At 48.0% G+C, this 23,020-nt stretch overlaps 1 protein-coding gene across 1 annotated transcript in view; it reads right to left on the reverse strand.

Annotated features, from left to right (window-relative positions):
• The window catches only part of LOC138282944 (protein mono-ADP-ribosyltransferase PARP14-like), a 570,373-nt gene that overhangs the window by 138,226 nt on the left and 409,127 nt on the right, over positions 1-23,020 (reverse strand). Inside the window, exon 11 of the mRNA XM_069221010.1 lies at positions 16,701-16,875. Within this exon, the coding sequence (XP_069077111.1) occupies positions 16,701-16,875 (175 nt within the window). The remainder of the gene's footprint in view (positions 1-16,700; positions 16,876-23,020) is intronic.

The following is a 23,020-nucleotide window of genomic DNA, read 5'->3' on the forward strand; positions in this document are numbered from 1 at the left end:
CTACTGGAGGAGACTAAAGAGGAGGAAAGAAGGCACGCGTACATTAAACCTGTGGGTAGCTACTGGAGGAGCATAAAGAGGAAGAAAGAAGGCTCACGCACATGAAACCTGTGGGTAGCTACTGGAGGAGCGTAAAGAGGAGGCAAGAAGGCGTGCGTACATTAAACCTTTTGTGGGTAGCAACGAGAGGAGAGTAAAGAGGAGGAAAGAAGGTGCTCGTACATTAAACCTGTGGGTAGCTACTGGAGGAGCGGAAAGAGGAGGAAAGAAGGTGTGCGTACATTAAACCTGTGGGTAGCTACTGGAGGAGAGTAAAGAGGAGGAAAGAAGGCGCACATACATTAAACCTGTGGGTAGCTACTAGAGGAGCATAAAGTGGAGGAAAAAAGGCGCGCATACATGAAACCTTCTGTGGGTAGCTACGAGAGGAGAGTAAAGAGTAGGAAAGAAAGTGCGCGTACATTAAACTTGTGGGTAGCTACTGGAGGAGAGTAAAGAGGAGGAAAGAAAGTGCACGTACATTAAACCTGTGGGTAGCTACTGGAGGAGCATAAAGAGGAGGAAAGAAGGTGCGCGTACATGAAACCTGTGGGTAGCTAGTGGAGGAGAGTAAAGAGGAGGAAAGAAGGTGCACGTACATGAAACCTGTGGGTAGCTACGGGAGGAGAGTAAAGAGGAGGAAAGAAGGCACCCATATATTAAAACTGTGGGTAGCTACTGGAGGAGCGTAAAGAGGAGGAAAGAAGGTGAGCGTACATTAAACCTGTGGGTAGCTACTGGAGGAGCGTAATGAGGAGGAAAGAAGGCGCACGTACATTAAACCTGTGGGTAGCTACTAGAGGAGCGTAAAGAGGAGGAAAGAAGGCGTGCGTACATTAAACCTGTGGGTAGCTACTGGAGGAGCATAAAGAGGAGTAAAGAAGGCGCGCGTACATGAAACCTGTGGGTAGCTACGGGAGGAGAGTAAAGAAGAGGAAAAAAGGTGAGCGTACATTAAACCTGTGGGTAGCTACTGGAGGAGCGTAAAGAGGAGGAAATAAGGTGCACGTACATTAAACCTATGGGTAGCTACGGGAGGAGTGTAAAGAGGAGGAAAGAAGGCATGCGTACATTAAACCTGTGGGTAGCTACTGGAGGAGCATAAAGAGGAGGAAAGAAGTTGCGCGTAAATGAAACCTGTGGGTAGCTACGGGAGGAGAGTAAAGAGGAGGAAAGAAGGTACGCGTACATGAAACCTGTGGGTAGCTACGGAAGGAGAGTAAAGAGGAAAGATGGTGCGCGTACAGTAAACCTGTGGGTAGCTACTTGAGGAGAGTAAAGAGGAGGAAAGAAGGTGCACGTACGTGAAACCTGTGGGTAGCTACTGGAGGAGCGTAAAGAGGAGGAAAGAAGGCGCGCATACATGAAACCTGTGGGTAGCTAATGGAGGAGTGTAAAGTGGAGGAAAGAAGGCGTGCGTACATTAAACCTGTGGGTAGCTATGGGAGGAGAGTAAAGAGAAGGAAAGAAGGCGTGCGTACATTAAACCTGTGGGTAGCTACCGGAGGAGAGTAAAGAGGAGGAAAGAAGGTGCGCGTACATGAAACCTATGGGTAGCTACTGGAGGAGAGTAAAGAGGAGGAAAGAAGGTGCGTTTACATTTAACCTGCGCGTTGCTACTGGAGGAGCATAAAGAGGAGGAAAGAAGGTGCATGTACATTAAACCTGTGGGTAGCTACTGGAGGAGCGTAAAGTGGAGGAAAGAAGGTGCACGTACATGAAACCTGTGGGTAGCTAGTAGAGGACAGTAAAGAGGAGGAAAGAAGGTGCGCGTACATTAAACCTGTGGGTAGCTACTGGAGGACAGTAAAGAGGAGGAAAGAAGGAGCGCGTACATGAAACCTTCTGTGGGTAGGTACTGGAGGAGAGTAAAGAGGAGGAAAGAAGGCGCGCGTACATTAAACCTGTGGGTAGATACTGGAGGAGCATAAAGAGGAGGAAAGAAGGTGCGTGTACATTAAACCTGTGGGTAGCTACTGGAGGAGCGTAAAGAGGAGGAAAGAAGGTGAGCGTACATTAAACCTGTGGGTAGCTACTGGAGGATCGTAAAGAGGAGGAAAGAAGGCGCACATACATTAAACCTGTGGGTAGCTACTAGAGGAGCGTAAAGAGGAGGAAAGAAGGCGTGCGTACATGAAACCTGTGGGTAGCTACTGGAGGAGCGTAAAGAGGAGGAAAGAAGGCGCGCGTACATTAAACCTTTTGTGGGTAGCAACGAGAGGAGAGTAAAGAGGAGGAAAGAAGGTGCGTGTACATTAAACCTGTGGGTAGCTACTGGAGGAGCGTAAAGAGGAGGAAAGAAGGTGAGCGTACATTAAACCTGTGGGTAGCTACTGGAGGATCGTAAAGAGGAGGAAAGAAGGCGCACGTACATTAAACCTGTGGGTAGCTACTAGAGGAGCGTAAAGAGGAGGAAAGAAGGCGTGCGTACATTAAACCTGTGGGTAGCTACGGGAGGAGCGTAAAGAGGAGGAAAGAAGGAGCGCGTACAAGAAACTTTCTGTGGGTAGATACTGGGGATTAAAGAGGAGGAAAGTAGGGGAAGAAGGAAAGAAGGAGGAGAGTAAAGAGGAAGAAAGAAGCGTGTACATTAAACATTCTGTAGGTAACTACTGGAGGAGCGTAAAGAGGAGGAAAGAAGGTGCGCGTACATGAAACCTACGGGTAGTTATGGGAGTAAAGTAAACAAGAGGAGGTTACCTCGGGCGGTGGCCTCGATGTTTCTTTACATTGAGTATTAATTGTGAGAACAGGGGTCGGAGGGGATTGAGGTGGGCTGAGGGGGGGCCACTAAATAATCTTGGGCCACAGCTAGGTTCCTGGATGGAGATAGAGCTTGCTACAGTGCTAGGGCTGAGCCAACCGCTTTCGGAAAGATCACCTAGTGGAGAGAATAATTGGGGACAGGTATGATGTAGGGAGGTGAGGGGAGGGCAGCAAGGAAAGAGGGTTCAGCCTGATCTCTATCAAAGAACCCAAAGATATGGATGTTGCCTCTTCCACAGTGGCCTCGTTGGGCAGCCCGATCAGATCCCTAGGCACCTGAGAGTTCTTAAAGATAATGACACAACCCTCTGGGAATTCTTGGCGCATTTCCCCAACCAACTCCCCCTCTTTGTCCTGAAGATCTTAGAGAATAAGCAGCCCTAGAAGCCGAGGTCCCCCTTGACCCAATGTGCAGTTTTATTTATGAGATCTTGGGTAGTTTCGCCCATTTCAGGGCACAACATGAGAAAATTTGTCACATCTCGAGGGGCAGCCAGAGGCTGATTCCGGGGTTTGGCAGGGTAAGTAGAATTCTTCCCAGGCACTGCCTCTTCTCTGACATAGCGTGATGTGGGTTCCTACGTCTTCGCAGGTAAGGGGGGACTGGGCCTAGCACAGAAGAGACCCTGGATAAGAAAACAAGTTACTTACCTGTAACTACAGTTATCCAGTATTGGTATCCTTCATAAATTCACATGCTAGAATCATCCCCGTCGTCGAAGTGGGAGTCCCACGGTACATAAAATAGCAATAAGTAACAAATAACACTTTTTTGCCATAGTCTATAATGGAAACAGTAATTGCTCATATAGCCTATCCATGTCCTTTTGCGAAAAGGACCCAAACCTGCCTGCTGACCAATCAGGCACCAGCACCCTGTAGAACACTCTCCAGAGAAGCTCCTTCCCTCAGATTTTCCAGCACAGAGTGAAAGATTATAACCTGAGAGGAAATGCGAGCATCAAAGGGGAGGAGGGTGGGTGGCATGTGAATTTATGAAAGATACCAATACTGGATAACTGTAGTTACAGGTGCTTTCATAAATTCACATGCTTGAATCTGAATAGCCAGCAGTACTGTTGATAAACATTATACCCGCAGTGGATGGAGGGTGCGAGCATGGAAATCCTTTATACCCATTATAAAATAGTTAGCTCATAAATCTTGTAGTATAAACTTCAGAGAAGTATAGATACTTCTAAGCACATGTACACATATATTGAAAATTCGTGTTAGAAATACACATATATGTATATATATATACCTATATAGAAGCATATCAGAGTATATATGATGGAAATCATGGTTATTTGCTCATCAAACCAATTCTATATAACCAAGGAAAGGTCTCACCTTAATGAAAGAGATGGCGTAGAACAGGTTGTCCTACTAGAGAGTCGGTTCTCTGTGATGACTCCAAACAATAGTGCTGCGTAAAGGAGTGCGTAGTTTTCCATGTAGCAGCTTGACATATCTTGTCCAGGGCAATACCCTGAAACAAAGCAGCCGATGTGGAGACTGTTCTCGTGGAGTGGGCTCTCGTGCGCCTAGTCAACGGTCTTCCTGCCTTGGTGTGACAGAATTGGATTGTCGAGGAAATCCACCGGGCTATAGTGGCCTTGGTGACTCCTGCTGCCTGTCGTCCAATAGAATAAGATACCAAGAGTTGAACTGATTTTCTGATTTGTTTGGTACTTTGAAGATAAAATTTGAGGCATCGTTTGATGTCCAGAGAGTGTAGAGTTTTTTCTGCGATTGTTGTTGGGTTTGGAAAAAAGGTTCGTAGTATCACTGGCTCGTTGAGATGGAATGAAGATGGCACCTTGGGAATGCATTTGGGGTTGGTTCTGAGCATAACAAAGTCATCAGAAAAAACAAAAAGGGTTCTTTAGTAGTGAACTCCTGTATATCGCTGACTCTCCTGGTAGAAGTGAGAGCAAGTAGGGTTTCCACTTTCCATGTGATATACTTGAGTTCCGCCCTGTGAATGGGTTTGAAAGGAGCTTTCATGAGCTGAGACAGGACTATATTAAGGTGCCACTCTGGCGGAGGTAGCTGCACCGGAGGGAAAGTGCGGAAAAGTCCTTTCATAAACTGCTTAATGATTCTGGATGAGCCGATTGAGGGCATCTCAGCCGATCGCCTATAGGAGGCTATAGCTGCTAGGTGAATCTTGACTGATGCATGGCAAAGACTAGCCTTGGAGAGTGAGAGAAGGTAAGAAAGAATTTGTTCAGGGTTAATTTGCAACGGGTAGAAGTTGTTCTGAGAGCACCAAACACAAAATCTCTTCCACTTGAGTTTGTACGTCTTATTTGTGCTCTCTGCTCGTGCCCTAGATAATAGCAGTCTACATTCCTGATCGATGTTCATATCATGAAACTCTCTGTACTCAGGAGCCAAGCATGCAATTGCAGCGAAGCTGGGTCGGGATGAAGGATGAGACCCTGATTCTTCGTGAGTAGGTTGTGGTTGCAAGGAACGCTGACTGGATTGGGTACGGACCGGAGTAGGAGCTCCGTGTACCAGTACTGTCTGGGCCATCTGGGGGCTATGAGAATGATCCTGCAGCATTCAGACTTCATTTTCCTGAGGAGCCTGGGAATCAGAGGCATGGGGGGAAAAGCGTAGGCAAAGATCCAGGACCATCTCATCAAAAGAGCATTTCCCACGACCCCGGGAGTGGGTATCGACTGGCGTAGAACTGGCATTTGGCGTTCAGGTTGGTGGCAAACAAGTCTAGGATCGGCTGACCCCATCGTTGGAAGATGCCGTCAAGTATGTTCTGGATGAGTTCCCACTCGTGGCAGTTGTCGTCCGTCCTGCTGAGAGAGTCTGCTAGGGCGTTGTTGACCCCTGGCAGGTGCTCCACTCTGAGGCGAATATTGTGCAGTGTGAGCCAGTCCCAAAGAGACTAAGCTTCCCTTGAGAGGGAGAGGGATCTTGTTCCTCCCTGCCTGTTGATGTAAAACATACTTGTTGTGTTGTCCGTCCTGACCAACACTGAGGACCCTGCGATGCGTGGAAGAAAAGCTTTGAGCGTGAGATGGATCGCCTTCAGCTCAAGTAGGTTTATGTGCATTCCTTTCTGGAGATTGGACCATCTGCCCTGAATGCGCATGTCTTGCAAATGGCCTCCCCAGCCTTCCAAGGAAGCGTCTGTGGTGATGACAAAGTCTGTTATTGGTGCTAGAAACGTAAGACCTTGGGAGAGGTGGTTGGTCTGAGACCACCACTTCAACGGCTGGCGAATTTTTGGTGTGATAGTTATTAAGTCGTCGAAGGACCCTTGCGACTGGGTGCATTGGAGTTGTAGTTCTTCTTGCAATGGTCTCATTCTCAGCCTTGCTAGTCGGACTAGGACGATGGCCGAAGAAATCATGCCCAGAAGCGTCTTGAACAGTCGTACTGAAACAAACTCTTTTGTGGAGATTCTGACAGCTAATTGGGTTAGCTTCTGCTGCCTTGTTCTGGATAATGTCTAATTCTGCACCCAGGAAAACTCTTCTGCATGAGGGAAGTGTGACCGACTCCTCTAGATTCACTGTTAGCCCCAAACTGTGGAATAATTTTAAGCAAGCGTTTGTCGCTTTGGAGGTTACTAGCGTAGAAGGAGCTTTTATGAGCCAGTCGTCCAGGTATGGGAACACCTGGAAACCCTTGCTGCGGAGGAAACCTGCGACTGGGGCAAGGCATTTCGTGAAGATTCTTGGAGCTGATCTCAGCCGGAATGGTAGGACCTTGAACTGATAATGGGCACCGGCTACAGTAAAGCAGAGATATTTGCGATGTTTCTGATGTATTGGTATGTGGAAATAGGCATCCTGGAGATCCAAAGTTGTCATAAAATCTCCAGGATTGAGGAGGTGCAGGATATCTGACAGCGTGATCATCCGAAAAGATTGCTTCCGAAGGAACTTGTTGAGTTTCCTGAGATCTAGTATTGGACGCCATTCCCCTGACTTCTTCTTTATTAGAAAGAAACGGGAGTAGAATCCGAGACCTCGTTGCTGAACTGGAACTGCCTCTATGGCTCCCTTGGTAAGCATAATGAATACCTCCCGTTGAAGCAGACGAAGATGGAGAGGTCTGCCTGTTCTTGGTGGATGATGCAGTGGTTTTTGTATGAATTCCAGGGTGTGACCTATTGTCACTATATCCAGCACCTATTTGTCTGATGTTATTTTCTTCCACTCCTGGATGTAGTTGGAAATGTTTGCTCTTATTTGTTGATGGTGTGAACATTGGGGAAGCATAGCCGGTGCCTGGAGAAGATCATTGCTTTCTGGGTTGATCTATGCTTTGTGAACCCTGTCTTCTCTTTCCTCCTTGTCTGGCGTAGGAAGCCGTAGATGGTTGCCTGTACTGTTGTTGGTAGGAAGACCTATATTGGGGTTGTTGGTACTGCCTGTGAAAGGAACCTCGAAATGAGGTAAAACCTCTTCCTCTAGCACCCCGAAACAGCTGTTTCCGGTACTGCAGGGTACCTAGGCACTTGGCAGTGTCTGTGTCGGTCATGATGGCTTGGAGCGCATCATCTACGTGCTTGCCAAAGAGAGATTCACCATCGTAGGGCATGTTGAGGATACAGGACTGCACTTCCAGCCTGAAAGACGGGGCTTTGAGGTAACCTTGGCGGCGTAAGACAGCGGCACCAGCTAGCTGGCGAAAACCAGTAGAAGCTATATCAAGAGCGCAGTCGATTATTTCTTCTGACGTACGCTCACCCTCTTGAAGGATCTTCCATGCCTCTGCCTGCTTGCTTTCAGGGATGAGGTCCAAGAGAGGTTGCATATCAGACCACATTTGCTGGTCATAACGACCCAGGATTGCTAATTAATTTGCTGCTCTGACAGTGATTGCTGACATGGAGGAGAATCTTTTGCCCACATTATCCAGTCTCCTTCCTTCTCTGTCTGGAGGAGTAGAGATAGGCATCGATGGGTTCTTAGAACGCCTTTGAGCAGCTTGAGAAATAACTGAGTCAGGCTTTGGGTGACCAGTAAGACATGCCGGAGAATCTTGGGTTGTTTTGTATTTCTTGTCCAGTTTTTGCGGCACTGGTGGGACTGTTGCCTGGTTGCGCATAATCTTTGTACCCTCGCTCCATATAAAATCGATCATCGAAATGGACCGTACAGACTTCCTTGATTGCTTCTTAAAATCATGCAGAAAACATTCCGACTGGGAGACAGATGTTGGAAGGTGGAAGCGTGCAGCAGCTCTGTCCATAAGATTGTGGAAACCACCTATGTCCTCGGGTGGAGAATCAGAAGGGCGAGGAGGTGGTGGAGAAGGAGTGGGGGCCAAGTAGTCATCCCATTCCTCAGTAGGATGTTGCGGGGTAGAAATCTCTCCTTATTCCTCTTCTTCCCCTGAAGTGGAAACTTCATCTCTAGGGGGTGCAGCTAACACAGAGTGGGGTGTCATTCTTGGAGTAGCTGGAGGAGGAGGGATATTGGTTGGTGTAGCAGGAGAAATTGGCGTTGGTGGCTGATCTTCTGCTGCTACTGGGAACCTTCTCCTATAATCCTGTAGCATAGATTGTAAATCCTGGATTAAGGAGGAAGGCATCTGTATAGAGTCTCTTGGCTGAGGCTCTCTTGGTTGGTAATAGTGTTCTTGATGTGAGTAGTATGGTTGGTATTGGTCATACTCATCATTGTAATCTTCCTCTTGATATTTAACGCGGAGCTGTGATGGGCTGTGTGCATCTCCGAATGGACCCTCATCAGATTCCTCCCAGTCAAGAAGATGACTGGGTACTAAAGTTGACACTTTGCTTGGAGACGTGTCCATGGGATAAATGTCTGATCTGGGCAGAGCTGTGATCCTGACCATGGCTCGGAGATCCGGAGACCTGGAAGAGGTAGGAGTAGCTTCTGTCTGCCTGACAGGCACCAGTGTAGTCGTAGATGGTGTCAGAGTTGAAGATGCCGTGGACGGTAATGTAGCCAGTGATGATTTTTCCATCGACGATGGTCTCGTCGGCGGTGGTCTCGTCGAGGATGGTGTAGTCGACGGTGGGTTCGTCAACGGTGGCTTCTTCGACGGTGTCGTCGTCGACGGTGAGACAGCCGTTGACGCTGTCGTCGTTGATATTATAGTCGACGGGGCTGTCGTTGACGGTGTTATAAGCGACGATCTTGTCGACGTCGATGATGTCAACGACGCACTCCATTCTGGAGTCCTCGTAGATGGAGGTTTGATTGATGGGATAGGAGCCCTTACCGTTAATGTCAACGTAGTCGTTGCTGACGATGGTCTCGTCGACGATGCAGTGGAGACGGTAGCTGTTAGTACCGTTGTAACGGTCGTCAACGGTGTTGTTGTCGTCGATTTGATTTTAATAGTCACCTTTCTAGAGGTAGAAGGCTCTGAGGAAGGAGAAAGACGGTAAGACTCCTTCTTTTGAAGAGGAGAGGATGGCTCAGAGGAGATTGAAGTCTGTAAGCCCTTTCCATGGTGTAATTTCTGCCTCTTTCTGGATTTTTCTGTCTGGCCCAGGTCCTCAGATTTGGACGTTTTGTGTGGCCTCTCTGACCCACTCTCCTCACCTGAAGTACAGGATTTAGCCTGTAACCATGTCAGGAGTCTATCCTCACGGTCTCTGAGGGTTTTTGTGGAGAAAGTACGACATATCTTGCAGTCTTTCATCTGATGTTGTGGGTAGAGACAATACAAGCAGTCTTTATGTGGATCATCCACATGGAGCCTTTTCTTTCAACAGGTCTTGCAAGGGCGGAAAAGGCCTTTTCTAGAAGAATCCGACATATTTTAGATTCTTTGAGAGAAAAATCTTCTGAAGAAGTAGAAAAACTGATCAGAGCTCAGGGAGACTCCCTTCACACGACGTGCGGTAGAAAATCTGAGGGAAGGAGCCTCTCTGGAGAGTGTTCTAGAGAGTGCTGGTGCCTGATTGGTCAGCAGGCAGGTTTGGGTCCTTTTTGCAAAAGGACATGGATAGGCTATATGTGCAATTACTGTTTCCATTATAGCATATGGCAAAAAAGTTTTATTTGTTAATTATTGCTATTTTATGTACCATGTGACTCCCACTTCGACGACGAGGATGATTCAAGCATGTGAATTTATGAAAGATCCAATACTGGATAAACAGGAGAGCCTCGCCCATCCCTCAGAGCTTGCTCCCACAAATACTAGTTGCAACCCCTCCTGCTACATTGTGACCAGTTTAGTAAACATGCTCCTTAGCTCGGCCTCAGTCCGCCCCAGGCGATCCAAGAACCCTTATAACTTAGGTACACATTGCTTAAGTAGTCCCCCGAGGTACTCGTCACATTTAAGATGGGGGCGGCTCTGTTGGCTCAGGTCTGGTTAAATCATCAGGTTTTTAAGGGCGGACCCTTTTTTCTGTTTATTTTGCGACTGAATAGATGGGGAGAGACGTTTTTATTGGCTGAATTCTGCCCACATGTTCCTGTCCAATGGCAGAAGCAACACGTTCAGGGGGGATGAGGCTTTCTTCATCTAGTGCGCCCACCACCTCTTCCATATATCCGTCAATGGGCCCATTTGCTTGGCGGCAGCTCCAATCAAATGCCAACAAGCTTGCGTTTAGCCAAGTATATTCATTCACACTTTACAAGACCCACCAACAAACAATGAAATGATATATCAGGTAATAGATAAAAGAAGAAAATCAACCTAAGCAGTTGGCCTAAGGGGCACAAGGTAAAATAGGGACAATTGCAGTGAGTCAATCCAATATCTCTACAAGTCAGAGTCAAGGAGGAGACTTGGAGCTCAATCCTAGTCCACTGGACACCAGACAGACCAAGAACGTGTGCGCCTTTTACTGCTGCACTAGGTTTGAGTACTCTGGAGTCACCCCGAAAGATGACCAACCAAGCTTTTTAGGATTGGTATAGGTGTGTAAAAAAATGCCAAAGGCTGAGCCTTGATGTCCCTAGCAGTGCCTGCCAGTTTCACCTTGCCACTCACTTAGGTGTGAATACAAGATATCATAGAGGAGTGGGGCAATAAGGCCGTAAAGCAAATGTTAAGTGAAGCTGAAAAGACCACAATATGGGTGAGAAGTCAGACCCATTACGCCTTTCCCCAGACCCCCAGTGGATCATTCTCTTCAAATGCAAAGCTCAGGGACCGCAGGTACAAACTGACAGCACAGAAAAGGCCTTTTGGTAGTTTAAAGGTCTTACTGCAGGTATACAAGATTTCCAGGCTGCAGAGCTAGGGGGGTGGCCCTGCCTGGCTTCTTCCAGGCGTAGGACGGGCCCGCCCTTGGCCCGGGCTGCGGCTCCTGCACATTCTGCACTGCAGGAGAAGGTCCAGTACTATAGAGCGTGACTTTGATCTGGGACCCGGCCCCCCCAGGTATCTTCGAGCAGCAGGAGTGAAGGTCACGGGATACGCAGTCCCTGCAAACAGCGTCTCGGTTTGTGCACAGTATCATAAATTTAGTTTATTTTGTCATTTTTAATTGCATACTAAATATCACAATGCAATGACCACATTCCTGCAGCCCTGCCAAGTATCACGCATCAGGCGTTAGTCTAATGCATTTCAGTGTGGTGGTCCGCATCACCACACTGAAATGCTTTATCACCCATTATAGAGCCTCCTCAGGTGTCAAGCGAAGTGATGCTATAATCCACCATCATGAATGTGAGCTGCAGTGGCTGAGCGTGGTGCTCGCTCCCCAAGTTTCAATCAATCTATCAGTTTTTTGTGAAGCACAGCTACTCACCCATGAGGGTATCAAGGCAAGGGGGGGAGGCATGGGAGGGTGGAGCTTCATCCGAAGAGCCATATCTTGAGGTTCTTCCTGAAGATGGTGAGAGATGGGCTTTGTCAGAGGTCTAGGGGCAGGTTGTTCTAGCTCTTTGCTGCGATGTAGGTGAAGGATCGTCCTCCGGTGGTGGTTTTTCGAATGCGTGAGATTAGTTGAGCAGAGCAGAGCAGAGCAGAGGGATCTGGCGGGGTGTGGAAGGAGACTTGGTGGTTCAGGTATGCCGGTCCGACGTTGTGTATGGCTTTCGTGTGGGTGAATAGCTTGAAGGTGATTCGTTTTTTATAGGGATCCAGAGCAGGGTCCTCAGGTGTTGGGAGATATGTTCTTGGGATGGGAGGTTAAGGACAAGTCTGGCAGTGGCGTTCTGGATGAGTTGCAGCTTTTTGATGTTTCTCATTGTGGTGCCAGCGTAGAGAGCGTTGCCGTAGTCAAGCTTGCTTGTGACTAAGGCGTGGATGACTGTCCTGCGGCAGTCTGCTGGGATCCATTTGAAAATCTTCCAGAGTTGGCAAGCAGGAGGAGATGACTGAGTTTACCTGTTGGGTCATAGATAGGGAGGAGTCGAGGATGATGCCTAGGATGATGCCTAGGTTGCAGGCGTGATCAGTCGGTGAAGGTGGGGTGCTGAGAGATGTGGGCCACCAGGAGTTGTCCCATGCTGAGGTGGCGTTTCCGAAAATGATAAGCTCTGTCTTGTCAGAGTTGAGCTTGAGTCAGCTCTCCCTCATCCAGGTGGCGACGGCTTCCATTACAGAGTGGAAGTTCCTTTTGCCCGTTACCGGGTCTTCGGTGAGGGAAATTATGAGTTGTGTGTCATCTGCGTATGATACAATGTTCATTCCGTGGCTTTTGATGATGGCTGCAAGTGGGGTCATGTATATGTTGCAAACAGTTGGACTAAGAGAGGATACTTGGGGAACTCCACAGCTGACTCCTGTGGGTTTAGATGCATTGAGAGGGAGCCTGACCCTCTGAGTCCTGCCAGAGAGGAAGGAGTGGATCCATTTCAGGGTTGTTCCACGGATTCCTACATAGTTGAGCCTGGTGCACAGTGTGCTGTGGGAGACCGTGTCGAAAGCTGCTGAGAGGTCGAGGAGTATGAGTGCTGTGGTGTGGCCTCAGTTTAGAAGTGATCGGATGTCATCGGTAGCAGCAAGAAGAGCTGTCTCTGTGCTGTGGTTGCTGCGGAAACCGGATTGGGAGCTGTCCAGAGAATTGTTGATCTCGATGACATTTCGTAGTTGTGTGTTGATGGCTTTCTCCAGTACTTTGGCCGTGCAGGGTAGCAGAGAGATGGGACAGAAGTTCTTTGGTTCTGATGGGTCGGCGATGGGATTCTTCAGGAGGGGGCGTGCTTCTGCATGTTTCCAGTCCTCAGGAAAGGTGCCAGTTTTGATGGAGCGGTTTATCGTGTTTCGGCGCCAAGGGTGATTAATGTGCTGGCTCTGGCGTAGACGTGGTGCGGGAAAGGGTCCGTGGGGGCTCCGGAGTGGGTGCTGTTCATGATGCTTTCTGTTTCCTCCGTGGTGAGCGGAGTGAGTTTCGCAGGCTGAGGTGGTTGGCTTCATATTTGCTCGCAGCTCTGTGAGTAGTCTTCTCTTAGTACCCAGTTACAATGTATGTAACACATCCCCAGGCCTGACACATGTGCATCACTGATAGTACAGTCAGTGTCCACTGGCATGACCTGCTAAGGTAGGGGGGAGAGTCACAGTTTTGGCTGCACTCTTTGGGGAGTCAGAAATGCCTGCCGTTGCAGCTTCTCTGATCTCAGGGTTCGCACCACGGCTGGTGACCTACAGTGTTGGAGAGCTTGGTAATTATGGGATCATCTTCCGGCCTGCCACAAGACTGAACCTCACTCGGCCCACAATGCTGACTCCAGTGAGAGTCAGTGAGGTGGGCTGAGGCCTGAGAGAATTGCTGTGAACAGTTTAACTAGTACAGCCACAGCAGATCAGCACGGCACCGCTGTAACAATAGGGTAACTGGCTGCACATGACCCGCGAGCGGACCCAACCCCAGTCGACCAAGCTTCCAGACTCCAACTCATGATCATCAACATGAAATGCCTGAGCGAGCACCTCCCTATTGAAAAGGGTCCTAAGTAAACCAGTCTGTGCCAAACACGCAATGTTAAATGAAACTGTTTGTTTGTAGAGCCGTGCAACTCTCAGGTTATAGTGGGCGGCGCGCCGGACCCTGGGTAGGGCATCCGCTCAGCTATTCATTTTTATACTGCTCAATGTCAGTGCCTTTTAAAGTAAAAAAAAAGAAGCTGCGCTGCCTGTGACTTATGCTCATTGCTTGATTTTTGCTCAGGAGAAAGTGTCACTCTTAGTTGTTGAAATGTCACTCATAATTACACTGAAATTATAAAAATGTCACACATAGCAATCTGAAACTTTGGCAGCTATGGTCCTGAGAAACCATGCCCCAATCTACTAAAATGTTGTTGCTTATTTATGACTGCAACACTAATGTGACTGATGCAATTACAAATGTCATAAATGATCTTACAAATTATGACATATATTGATTGCCCTATGAAAGTGACATCTATGAATGAAAGCCAAGTGATTGAATCAGCTCGGTCAACAACGACATATAAAGGTTAAATAAAAATGGAAAGAATATCAATCATCTGACAGGTCGAATAAGATTGATGCTGCAGGGAGGTTTTTCTTTGTGCCACATCGTGTAGGTCATCCAAGGCGAAAACTACCAATACTCCAGTTCTGCCTCCAGGATCTAAAATGATCTGAGTGACACCGCACAACAGATACACATGCGACGAGGCTGGCAATGGGTATGAGAGCCAGACACCACATTTCACATGCCTTGACCTCTTTCCATTAGCTGCCTCTTAAAGGACTGATCACATTTAAATTCATGTGCCTTGCACATAAAGCAGTTCACTTCATACCATTTTTCTTGGAATATGAGTTCCATTGTTCAGTCTTTGATAAGGGTCCCTGTTTCTTGGCCTCTGGGATCCAGTGATCAGAGTTTGACAGGGTTCCTTGGCCTCTGAGATCTAATGATCATTGTTTTATAGTGTTCCTCAGCCTCAGACATCCAGTGATCACTCTTTGATAGGGGTCCCTCAGCTTTTGCACCTCTGAGATCCAGTGATCCGTGTTCGATAGGGATTCCTCGGTTTCATCGCTCTCCGCTAGGAGGTTGGGCTTCTCTACGGCTGCTGCTTTAAGATGGAATTACTTATCAATACCAATCTTCTCAGGGGTATAATAACAATGATTGTAACCATGTGACTATGTTGTCACTAACTTACCTCCCGCTGCTGCTCCGTCCTGCTGCTGGCCACTCCCTCGCTTCCCAGCAGTCATCACAGGCTCCCAATCCAGACCCTGCTCTGACGCTAAAGCAAGCATGAGAGCAGTGCCGGGATAGGCCTGAGTAGGCTGGTTTGCTATCGCTCAGGCACAGGGAGCCTGTGCCATTTCTCTTACCCGGTTGTATAACACAGCCAGTTTGGAGAAATGTAAGTGCCTATGTCGGTTTGGCTGGACTAAAACAGCAGGGCCAAACCGACATGCACACCTGCAGTGCCCACCACTCCTCCTCCCTATGGCCCAGCCCGGCCCGCCCTACATTCCAAGCTGTCAGAGAGACAGTGACAAATAAAATGAGACTAACATTGTTTTATTATCATTTTATTTGTCACTGCCTGTCTGACTGAGCAGGGGGGCAACACTCCTCTGCTATTACAGAGGAGCTGCCCTTGAAGAGCAGGCAACATAGGCAAGAGATTGCAGCAAGGAGGGAGTTAGGCTACAGCCTAGGACAAGAGCAGGTAGGAGATATGGAGGACTGGGAATTGGCATAGCATGCATATAGAGATATTTACGGTGTCAGATTCTAATTAAAACAGGGTCAAAGTGTTATGCATTTGTATGGGGTGCAACTCAAGTTTAGGGTAGGGGATACTGACTAGACAACTGTCAGGATACTGTTTAAGGCAAAGTAATCTGTACGGCTAAAACGGATGATGTAACTAGTGTGAGCTCTACTTGCTTCCAATAAAGCAACCTTTTCCTTAACACAGTAATGGTGGTTTGTCCTCTCCCAAACCAACCACCGCACTGTTGCCTTAAGGATTTTGGGGGACTCTGGCAAGGCATGCGTTGGGGCCCCCTATTCTGAATAACTTTGACCTTTATCACCCACTTCTGTGCTAATTGTAACCTGAACAATGCCAAACAAGTTTTTGGAAAGAGGTTTCATACAAGAACCGTTGAAGTATGTCCTTCTCAGGGCCCTACAAATTGTTAAGATGACTTTGGGAAAAGAGAGACTCAGAGTAAAGCCAGGCAGAGACAAGAAAAGAAGTTCAGAAATATAAATAGACAGCGGTGACCACAAGAGACTAAGGGGTTATTACAACTTTGGAGGAGGTGTTAATCTGTCCCAAATGTGACGGATATACCACCAGCCGTATTACGAGTTCCATAGGATATAATGGACTCGTAATACGGCTGGTGGTATATCCGTCACTTTTGGGACGGATTAACACGTCCTCCAAAGTTGTAATAACCCCCTAAGTTTACTTTCCCAGGGGTCCCTTACAAGCTGGGGGCCCTGACAATTGCCCACTTTGCCCATGCTTAAAGCCTCTCTAAGCTACCAGCAAACTTTCATGCAGCTACAAGTAAGAAAGCTGCTTAGTGAGGTGGAGCTGGGCATGCTACTGCACACTTGTGCTGAAGGACAGAGCATAAATGGTTTATATGTGAGCATCTCCAGTGCCATACCACTCTTTACATACCAGGGTAAGATGAGAATTAGGAATAAAAGCAGCCTTGCGATTGGAATCCATCTGAATACTCTGGGTATAGTGTGGTGGAATGTCATCCTCTTTATTATCATCTATAACAGCTGCCCTAGCTGGTAACACTCAGATAATCTCAGATCACACTCAGATAATCACCAATGCATGTTCGATTAAAGTCAATAAGGCCACCATTCCTGCATGCCTAATACTGACCCAACAGTGGACTTCCACAGTATCGTGAGATGCTTCGGTGGCTTTTCACTGGCACTACCATAATCACCACCACTGGCCACCGCCACTAAAGCGATGTGGCTCATGACTCACCATTGGCAGTGTAGCCTCGGTTGAAACCCTTATGGTTGATGGCGCTGCAGTTCTGTGGTGCAGTCCCATGGAATAGAGTCAGCTCATTCACTTTGTTTACCCCATTCTTCTGCGCAAATAATTTCTTCCTCAACTCATAGGCTTTGTGCAGGTAGCTGTTCTGGATTCTCTCAATCTAAGGAAATAAAAATGATCAAAAACAGCAGTGACAAACCTGATTTACCCATGTTTGGGGAATTCCACACTTTTACTTGATATGTATTTTTGTTTATTAAAAGGCATTCTTACTCTTACAAAATTTCCAAAAATACTTTTTTGCACAGAATATAGGCCTGATATACAAAGGTATTTTGTGAACATATAGGGCGTCATTACGAGTTTGGGGGATATCCCACCCACCATATTACAAGTTCCATTATAACCTATGGAACTTGTAATACGGCGGACGGGATATCGGTCACATTTGGGACGGACTAATCCCCTCCGCCAAGGTCGTAATCAGGCCCATAGTCTTAGAATTTGAAAAACACAACCACAAAATACATATTTGAAATGCACAAAAGCCATTCATTGAGTCAGTAAAAATAGTTGTTCTAAGTTCAGGAATGGGTTTTGCAATCCGTTCTGGATCTTAAATAGATTGAGGAGTGAAGGTAGTGGTCCCCTCATCCTTGTGAGCCACAATCAGTGGTTTGTTACTGCAGTTGCAGTTACAATCCATGAATCTGCTACTGACCCTGAGCTTGTACTTGTTTCACAAATGGAAAACTGTCCTCTTGGGCCCACAGCACGCTACCTGGACGTCAGTCATTCCATGAGAATATTTATTTTAAGGCAGCTCATTTTTAAAGAAATTGGGTATTGGTTGAGGGGTGGGGAAGCCCCACTCAGACAATAACCCCAATCCTTGTTACAGGGAAACAAAGAGTTCACAAAATTAACCTGTGCTTAACCCTATGGTAGCTTGGTACAAAGCAGTCAGGCTTACCATAGAGGCAATGTGTAAATAATGTATGCTGCACTCACTCAGTAATAAAGTCAAAACATACCACAAGAACATTCTTACACATTTAAAATGATGGGAGTAAAATGTTATAATTAAAATGATATCAGAACAACAATAATCCAATCAGTAGAACTGGAGATATTGAATTTTAAATGCTTAAGTAAATAAATTCTTTACAAAGAGGGTCTCAGGATACCCTAGTTGAATGTGACACCGTGGTGCACCACATGCGCCTCACCTGAACTTACTCATGGCCCACTTACCCTACCATCCACTCAGCTCAGCCTCCCAGACCTTAGCCCACAACAGCATACTACAGAGGCCAGCTCGGCAGTGAATATTCCTAGCAAACAGGACAGCTGCCACACCATAACACCAGTAGGGGGCTGGGTCACAGAGCAGCACTGAATGGCAACTGTGAGGACCACACCCTTAAGGGCATCCTCACTCACACAGGGGGTGCTTCAGTTGAAGACAGCTTGTTGCCCCAGCAAGGCCCCGCTCTGGGAAAGAGACTGACACCAAGGCACCCCTCACTAAGACGTTAATGGAGTCCCTTTTCTCCTCTCCTCAGGAACACCTCCAAGCTGCCAAGCGGGAACTCTCTCATGACCTATGCGAAGTGAGATGCGAACCGGAGGCGACAGGAGACAGTGTCTCCACACTCAAGGACAACTCCACTGCACAAGAAGACAAACTTGGATCCCTGCAAAAAGTGGTCCTTCAACTCCAAGAACAACAGCTCGCCCTTCAAGCCCACATGGAGAACATTGAAAACAGCTCCCATCAGGACAATACTCACATTCGAGCTGGAGGGCTCGGACATACCAGCCTACGTTCAAAGTCTATTCTGCCAGTTCCTTGAGGCAGATGACAACATCTATACAGCTAGACTGCATGCACAGAAGTGGACCCGGTGAGTGGTGAGGGCACAGGGTTTTCATGGGGGTCTGCATCCAGATCATATAATCATGGCCCAGAAGCAGCAGGAAATGATAGACAGCCTAACCTGAGACACAGCTCCCACAGAGGCTGATTGTCTGTGATCTGTTTCTGATGGATGCCGAGGCATCACTTGGCCTTGGTCTGCCCCTCTACCTCTTGAGACAGTGGCAGCTGAGGAAGGTGGGACCATGAACCCCACAGATTTGATCAGGTGTGGTTGGTTCCACCCTTACTGCTGAGCTTCCACTTGGAACACCTCACCAAACTCCACAGCCTCCTGGACCTGTTTGGAGTTTTTTAGTTCAAGTTTTATTTCAGGAGGAGATTGGGACTATACTCATCTACGCTCCAATCAATCAATCAATCAATCAATCAATACATCAAACAAATTTCTTAAGCGCACTACTCACCTGTAGGGTCTCAAGGTGCTCAGGATGGGGGGGGGGGGTGTTACTGCTCAAAAAGCCATGTTTTGAGGTGCTTTTTGAAGGTTAGGAGGTCCTGGGTCTTGTGTAGGTTGATGGGGAGGGAGTAACAGGTCTTGGCGGCGAGGTGGGAGAAGGATCTGCCGCCGGAGGTGGTGCGTTGGATGGGGGGGACTGTAGCGAGGGTGAGGTCGGTGGAGCGGAGCTGTCGAGTTGGTTTGTGGAAGTTGATTAGTTCGTTGAGGTAGGCTAGTCCGGTGTCATGGAGGGCTTTGTGAGCGTGGACAAGGATTTTGAGGATGATCCTTTTGTTGATGGGCAGCCAGTGTAGGGATTTGAGGTGAGCGGAGATGTTTTCGTTGCGGGGGAGGTTGAGGATGAGACGTGCGGCTGCGTTCTGGATTCGCTGGAGTTTTCTCTGAAGCTTGGCTGTGGTCCCTGCGTAGAGGGCGTTGCTGTAGTCCAGTCTGCTGCTTATGAGGGCGTGAGTGACCGTTCTTCTTGTTTCTAAAGGAATCCATTTGAAAGTCTTGCGTAGCATGCAAAGGGTGTTGAAGCAGGAGGATGATATGGCATTGATTTGCTGAGTCCAGAAGAGAGATGACTCCAGTATGATGCCAAGATTGCGTGCGTGGGTGGTGGGTGTTGGGGGTGGTCCAAGGGTGGTGGGCCACCAAAAGTCGTTCCATGCTGAATTTTTGGGGCTGAAGATGATGAGCTTGTTTTTTTCTGAGTTCAATTTGAGGTGGCTTGCTGTCATCCAGTTAGGGATGGCGAGCTCCAGACCTACTGGGCACCCTTTGGGTCTGGCACATGCTACCCACTGCACCCTTGCACCCGGGATCTATGCCTTGAATCCCCCTTGACACTGGGCAGACCTACAGTGACAACTACACACCTGACCCACACAGGCCCAACTCTTAAAGTATCAGCCTCAATGTGCGAGGCTTAAGTAGCCCAGTTAAGAGGAAAGCAGTGCTCTCGGGCAGGGGGGTATGCCTCCTCTAAGAAAGCCTTCTTGTTAGACCTGACATTCTTGGTGTGGTCTCCCCTAACTTGTTGCTTCTACTTCCCAGGTCGCTTCTGTGTGCTGGACTCTGTTATTGCTGGTATGGTTACTCTGGGCACTTTACCACTGCTGACCAGTGCTAAAGTGCAAGTGCAAGTGCTCTCTATGTATTGGCTTTGCCATGATTGGCATATATGATTTACTAATAAGTGCCTAGTAAAGTGCATTAGAGGTGCCCAAAGCCTGTAAATCGAATGCTACTAGTGGGCCTGCAGCACTTGTTGTGCGGACCACATGAGTAGCCCTGTAAACATGGCTCAGACTTGCCACTAAAGTGTCTGTGGGTGCAGATTTAAACTGCCAATTCGACTTGGCACAAAACCTTCTCTTTTTATACATGTAAGGCATCTATAAGGTAGGCCATAGGTAGCCCCATAGGCAGGGTGCAGTGTATGTTAAAGGTGGGACATGTACTGATGTGTTTGACATTTCCCAACAGTGAAATACTGCCACATTTGGTTTTCACTGTTGCAAGGCCTATTTCTCTCATAGGTTAACATGGGGGCTGTCTTTAAATATCCTTAAAGTGCAGATTCCCTCTAAGAGCAGAGAGAAATGTGGAGTTTGGTGTCCCTGAACTCACAATTAAAAAATATATCTGTTAGTGAAGTTGGTTTTTAGATGGTTAATTTGAACATGCCACTTTCAGAAAGTGAGCATTTGATTACTTTAAACATTCTGTGCCTATTTGTGGATTCCCTGTCTGGGTCAGATTGACAGTTGGGCTGTTTGTGAATCTTCTCTAGACAGTGACACAAAGGGAGCTGGGGTGTAGCCTGCATATCCTGATGAGCCATCTGAGCTAGAGAGGAGGGAGGAGTGGGCACTTATACCTGAATGGGCTGTGCCTGCCCTCATACATTGCAGTCTCCAACCCCCTGGTGTGTGCCTGAGGCCTGGCCTGGGCAAGGCAGGATTTTGTGAACAACAGAGGCTTTCCTTTGAAGTTTGCCTACTTCAAAGGCAAAAAGGGGTATAAGTATTGGACCCAAAACCCCAGACGTTAGATCACTTCTGGAATGAAGAGGAACCTCTGCCAAGGAAAAGAGATGAAGAACTGAGGAGAAGTTCTGCCTCTGCCTGTGACTGTGCTTTGTTGAGCTATCCTGCAGTTGCTGCATCTGCCTTTGGATTGGGACAAAGATTGAACGTTGTGGTATATTCCTGCTTAAGAAGAATCTCCAAGGGCTTGGAATAGAGCTTGCCTCCTGTTTTGAAGCCTGAGAGCAAAAACTTCACCATCCAGCTTTGAGTCTACATGCTGTGGATTCTAGCTTACAAGAGGGTGCCATTCCAGTTCCTGGGCCCCTGGAAGTGAATTTCTGGAGAAAACCTTTCTATCAATACTGGATGATGCCATGCAACTTCACTAAGGACACAGATGCACGGAATCCATAACGCCGCCTGTCCCGAAGCCGTGGACCTTGCAGAAGCGCAACGACCCAAACGACTCCGCAGGCCTCATGTCCCCGCATCCGCTGATCCTGCATGACCTCGATGAGATCGGAGTGTCAAAAGTCTGATGTTCGTGACATCTGATGCCATTGCAGCTCCTGTGACGTCCCTGTGACATCATCTCGACCCCGTGAGGTCACCCTGCAGCATCGTGACTTCGCCAGGCTTCGTATCTGCTGGAGGTACCAAGGGACCAACACCTCGCAACCGATTGTAGGAAAGTACCATCTTGCCTGGCATGTTAACCCCATTTGTACTTGTGTATATGTTTGTTTTTACCTGTGTCACTGGGATCCTGCTAGCCAGGACCCCAGTGCTCATAAAGTATGCCCTGTATGTGTTCCCTGTGTGGTGCCTAACTGTATCACCGAGGCTCTGGTAACCAGAACCTCAGTGTTTAAGCTCTATCTGAGTTTAAAATTGTCACTGCAGGCTAGTGACTAATTTTACCAATTCTGATTGGCACACTGGAACACCCTTATAATTCCCTAGTAAATAGTACCTAGGTACCCAGGGTATTGGGGTTCCAGGAGATCCCTATGGGCTGCAGCATTTCTTTTGCCACCCATAGGGAGCTCAGACAATTCTTACACAGGACTGCCACTGCAGCCTGAGTGAAATAACGTCCACGTTATTTCACAGCCAGTTACAAGTAACTTATAAGTCACCTATAGGTCTAACTCTCACTTAGTGAAGGTGGGGTGCAAAGTTACTAAGTGTGAGGGCACCCTGGCACTAGCCAAGGTGCCCCCACATCCTTCAGGGCAATTTCCCCGGACTTTGTGAGTGCGGGGACACCATTACACATGTGCACTACATATAGGTCAAAACCTATGTGTAGCGTCACAATGTTGACTCTGAACATGGCCATGTAACATGTCTAGGATCATGGAATTGTCCCCCCAATACAATTCTGGTATAGGGGGGACAATCCCATGCATCCCCGGGGCTTCAGCTTAGAGCCCGAGTACTGCCAAACGAGCTCTCTGGGGTTTTCTCTGCAGCTACCGCTGCTGCCAACTGTCAGACAGGTTTCTGCCCCCCTGGGGCCTGGGCAGCCCAGTCCCAGGAAGGCAGAACAAAGGATCTCCTCTGGGAGAGGGTGTTACACCCTCTCCCTTTGGAAATAGGTGTCAAGGGCCTGAGAGGAGTAGGCTCTCCTGGCCTCTGGAAATGCTTTGAAGGGCACAGATGGTGCCCTCCTTGCAGAAGCCAGTCTACACCAGTTCAGGGATCCCCCTAGCCCTGCTCTGGCGTGAAACTGGACAAAGGAAAGGGGAGTGACCACTCCCCTGACCAGCACCTCCCCTGGGGAGGTGCCCAGAGCTCCTCCAGTGTGTCCCAGACCTCTGCCATCTTGAATGCAGAGGTGTGAGGGCACAATGGAGACCTCTGATTGGCCAGTGCCAGCAGGTGACGT

Source organism: Pleurodeles waltl, chromosome 2_2 (genome assembly GCF_031143425.1).
Source record: "Pleurodeles waltl isolate 20211129_DDA chromosome 2_2, aPleWal1.hap1.20221129, whole genome shotgun sequence".
In the NCBI taxonomy this organism is placed as follows: domain Eukaryota; kingdom Metazoa; phylum Chordata; class Amphibia; order Caudata; family Salamandridae; genus Pleurodeles; species Pleurodeles waltl.